The 4,863-nt window shown below is 37.5% G+C and overlaps 1 protein-coding gene across 1 annotated transcript in view; it reads right to left on the bottom strand.

Annotated features, from left to right (window-relative positions):
• Positions 1-4,863, bottom strand: part of LOTGIDRAFT_235167 (hypothetical protein) — a gene marked incomplete at both ends in the record, with an annotated part of 11,927 nt that overhangs the window by 270 nt on the left and 6,794 nt on the right. The window contains 9 exons of the mRNA XM_009064122.1: positions 116-258; positions 608-731; positions 1,181-1,239; positions 1,538-1,674; positions 1,938-2,068; positions 2,416-2,479; positions 3,150-3,251; positions 3,555-3,616; positions 3,929-4,038. Coding sequence (XP_009062370.1) covers positions 116-258; positions 608-731; positions 1,181-1,239; positions 1,538-1,674; positions 1,938-2,068; positions 2,416-2,479; positions 3,150-3,251; positions 3,555-3,616; positions 3,929-4,038 — 932 coding nt within the window. The remainder of the gene's footprint in view (positions 1-115; positions 259-607; positions 732-1,180; positions 1,240-1,537; positions 1,675-1,937; positions 2,069-2,415; positions 2,480-3,149; positions 3,252-3,554; positions 3,617-3,928; positions 4,039-4,863) is intronic.

Here is a 4,863-nt window from a genome sequence, read left to right as displayed (position 1 = left end):
TTTGAGGTCACTGAAGGAATAGTACTTCTGAAGACTATTTACATGTTCAAGACTCAAATCAACCTCCAAATATGGCGAACCATGGACTTTAAATCAAAAGGATTATAAAACGTACCTGTAACATTATAGAATCTAATAAAGGAATCACCAGAGTTATAGATATTTATACTAAATATAAAATCATCAGTGTCGTTCATTGGTCGATACCATCCATCATATTGACCTGGATAACCGAGTAACAACTTCATGTCGCCTACTCTAGAAGGAATAAAATGGTGTTTTACGCAGCACTGTTCCAAGATTGTCTTGCACATACCCATACAAATATGAGAGGGGGGGGGGGGGGGGGGTCATAGTTATCAAAATGAAATAAAAATCTCTCTCTGGACTCCCACAGATCTGTAATTGTTGACCGAGGTGTAAACACGATTTCTGCTTTTCCTTTTTGTGACCATTGACAAACCGGATTCCACAATCGTAGCTGCATTTTGCTTCTACAAGGTAAATGAAATAAAATGAATGGAGTTTTACGTCCTTCTTTTCTGGACCGTGTGAGCTAATGACGACGGAAGATACAAGATATAGATACAGTAACAAACACACTCACCTGATAGCAGCGACACCTTGTGACGGTATATTGAACTCGTCTAGATTATAAATAAACTCTGTTCGTTTTGAAGGTTGATTCAATCTAATAGAATCCCATTGGTTTATACCATCGATTCCCTGTACTGTAATATACAATATTATTTACTACATGGTCATAGGGATTCATGGCTGTCCAAAAAATGAGAAACCCTACTACCACCGGAGGTTCAACGCTTGCTTCTTACCCCACAGAGCCACCTATTTTACTGTAAATACTAAATATATACAGCATGGTCATAAATACTCACACCTGCCAAAAGGTAGACAACCCCCACACCTGCCGGCGTTCAGGGATTCAAAGCTTGCTTAGTACCCCATTGAACCACTTTCTTCCTAGCCCACTGTTAATAGACATTTTTTTCAACCACCCTGAACGCTATTTTATAAAAATTGAAACATCGTTAAAGGGAGATAAATGATACTGACATTTGATATGTGAGATTCTGGTGATAGGGCATGAACGCCAATACCAGATCGACTGTCGGAGGAACTGACCAAGGCATCATGCTCTTGTGTATATCTTTGAACTAACCTTGTTCTGCGCCAGCAGCTCCTATTAACGTGGCCATATAATCAACAGCATGGACCATCCTGGAAAACATTAAATTAGGACATTAATTATTAAGGCGCTTTGTAGTCTAGCATAATGTTATGATTTAGTTCTATTTAGTCAGGCCTTATTCTCACATATGAAAATGATTGCAGGGAAAATCTAAGAGAAAATCACGAAATAGTAAGGATTTATTGGGGGGTAATGCACGCGACCATGGAGGCTGAAAGGGGTAATAGATAGAAATGATTTAAAACCCCTGCTGGAGATAGAAACACCCTCTGAGATTCTACTTCTGATGACTGACAACACAATGTAACAATGTATTATTATTCTTACCCTGTATAAGTAATACCTGTTTGAGTGAGACCTCTACCACTCATAAAGGCAGTAACTCGAGTGCCGCCTTCCCACAATGTATGTTTACCTCCCCTTAATGGCCAGTTACTACCATAGGCAAACAACTCGGCACCATTCTACAAGGAGAATAGCAGTCAATGAGGGGATGCTAGTTTATTGAAATTTTCCAACTACAGATTATTATATGGCCAACACTTCTCAAATAAGTCGGTTAAGAGATGATGTTGGTTTACGAGGCGATAAGGTGACTCTAGTTCGAATCCTCTTCAAGGTAAGAAAATCAATACCAGGACCAGTTTTCACAACACAGTCCGATTTGGGCTTTCTATCACTACCCATTTTGATTTCAAGCTTTCACCTCCCTAGAATATAAACTTACATCAGCAGTAAATAAAATTAAGGTATCTTCAAACATTCCTCTTTCTTTCAATCTGTCAGTTATATTGCCTAGAGCTTCGTCTAATATCGTTACCATTCCTTTTAAATATATATAACAAATACGGGGCGTTTCTTTAGATAATTCAAAGAATATCACAAGAACATAACATCAAATAGGGGCGGATCTAGAAAATGCTGGAGGGGTGTGTCAAATATAAGAGGTGTCTCTGAAGCGAGGTCTAAAAGGCCAAAGCTCCTTTATCTGGGAGCTGCCAGAAGTCAACGGATTTCAGATGGGGTTAAGCATTTAGAGGGCTAAACTTTCACTTTAAAATAAGACCTTTCACAGGTCTGAAGGGGGTTATGACCCAATGGCCGACCCCTGAACTCTGCCGTCAATTCAGAAACCAGACCAACTGAACCCTGAAACACCTGATAGTTTAATGATCATTCTATAACAGACTTCAATAATATTTTACCTGAGAATCTTCTTCGACCAAGATTACCAACATGTGGATACATATCTTCATAATATTTAGGAACCTAGGAGATATTTAAAAACTATCAGATCAAAAATAGTTAAACAGACTGACACCTGTAGTCAGAACCTCCCCTCCACAAAATCTCATTTTTTACAATGAATATGTAATATATCTTGGTTATCCCTCGTTTTGTCAGCTATCAAGATTGAAACTGGATTGACGGTTGGGTTTTCTGTTGATTTGATTCTTGCATGTTAGATATAGTAATACACGAAATTTCTGGAAGTCAATGGAACTAAAATCTCAGACCTAGAGATCTTTCATATTGTAGATCTTCAGGCCGTAACTAGGGTCTGTTTTTTCTTTGATGCATAAATCCTTTTGTCTCTGAAATCAGTAATATATTCATCGCAACCGTTTTGGTTGACTTTAAGTTAAGCACCTTTACCGTAGACATCAAATATCACATATATATTTATATTCCTTATTATTTCGTTAACTTCAGTAGGAGGCATTTGCCTTGATGTAGTTACGGCGGATTCATGCAGTTAGGATGACTATAGTAATATCTTTCAGGAACGACAACTGACAAGATGCTAATTAGTATTGGAAAATGAAGCTGTGGCGAAACCAGTTCAAAATCTAATCATATCGAATGCGATGTGTCTCGTTTAAAAAAAGGTATACGGATGTTCGAGACTAAACGTTTCACGGAAACAGAATAACTATACCTCTATAGGGGCATGTACATTTTGAAACGGTAGATACATAAACAACGGCGTATTGGTATCATGCTGGTTGACGATATCTATAATTCTATTGGTGAATACATACTGAAATAGAATAGAATAGAATAGAATAGAATAGAATAGAATAGAATAGAATAGAATAGAATAGAATAGAACTTAAACTGAAAGGGGTTTGCACCATTCCAATTGTTAGTCAGATGTCTGTGGTTCCTACATTTCCCCAAAACGTTTGATGACGTTGCCATCTCAAAACCTGCTTATATCATATAAGGCCCTTTGCGATAGCGACGTCAACAAACACTTAGTTTTCGTGTTCATGTTTAAATTGTGACCAGTATTCATTAGTCGGTTCGGTGAAACAAGAATTTATTTGAAGTGAAAACTTACTGTTGAATATGTACCATTATATTGAATGGCTGGTTTCAGTCCATCGTGTAAATCATAGAAACCTTTAAACAAAAAAAAAAACAAACTTGAAATAGTCTAATAAACAAAGTAATTAGGTTCCCGCAGATCCTGTACACCATCCGGTTCTTGGCCAAAACTCTTGGCATATCCGTCTATATTATTACTATTTAGCTTTAAACGAGTTTCGAAAATGAAAGAAATATCCAACAGAAATCAGAAATCTTCACGATGTCATGGTAGTACATGAAGCTGGTAATACTTTGACATTGTGGAGATGACCTTCAATGGAAGATTTGTGAATCAATGTTTATGCTGTTCAATAGACGATGTAGGAGTGAAACTATGCCACCAACCTCCTGATACATGTTTATAATAGTCTTCGGCAGCGTTATAATATCCAAGATAGGAATCAAAACCACGATAGGTCGGAGTACAGCTTACATTACAGAATCCTAGATGCCATCTGAAATAGAAATATCTATAGTTGAGCAAAGATACCTCTATTTTGGGGTCACAATAGCCTTCCATGCACAGTATCAATTTTTATCTATACTATCTAATAAAAAATTGGTCTTGTTTCTGTTTAGATTCGATGTGCACAAATTTCTTTGCTAGACTGTACCAAAAAATTTGTTGTAGTGTGATGTATATGTATATGTTTGTGTTGTGCCGAATGGTGTTGTGTCTTGTTTGTGTGTTAGTGTAATGGTGCTGTGTTGTGAGGTATTGTTTTGTCTGGTGTTTTGTTGTGAGGTATTGTGTTGTTGTTGTCTTGTCTTGTCTTGTCTTGTCTTGTCTGGTGTTGTGATGTGGTGTGTTGTGTTTGTGAGGTATTGTGTTGTTGTCTTGTCTTGTTTGTGTGTTTGTGTAGTGTTGTCTAGTGTTGTGTTGTGGTGTGTTGTATTGTGAGATATTGTGTTAGTGTAGTGTTGCCTGGTGTTGTTATGTGGTGTGTTGTGTTGTGAGGTATTGTGTTGTTGTCTTGTCTTGTTTGTGTGTTAGTGTAATGCTGTCTGGTGCTGTGTTGTGAGATATTGTGTTAGTGTAGTGTTGCCTGGTGTTGTGATGTGGTGTGTTGTGTTGTGTTGTGAGGTATTGTGTTGTTGTCTTGTCTTGTTTGTGTGTTTGTGTAGTGTTGTCTAGTGTTGTGTTGTGTTGTGGTGTGTTGTATTGTGAGATATTGTGTTAGTGTAGTGTTGCCTGGTGTTGTTATGTGGTGTGTTGTGTTTGTGAGGTATTGTGTTGTTGTCTTGTCTTGTCTTGTCTTGTCTTGTCTGGTGTTGTGATT

The sequence above is a fragment of the Lottia gigantea genome, assembly GCF_000327385.1.
Source record: "Lottia gigantea unplaced genomic scaffold LOTGIsca_60, whole genome shotgun sequence".
Taxonomy (NCBI): domain Eukaryota; kingdom Metazoa; phylum Mollusca; class Gastropoda; family Lottiidae; genus Lottia; species Lottia gigantea.
Note: the sequence above shows the minus strand (reverse complement) of the source record. Positions and strands in the feature narration are given on the sequence as shown.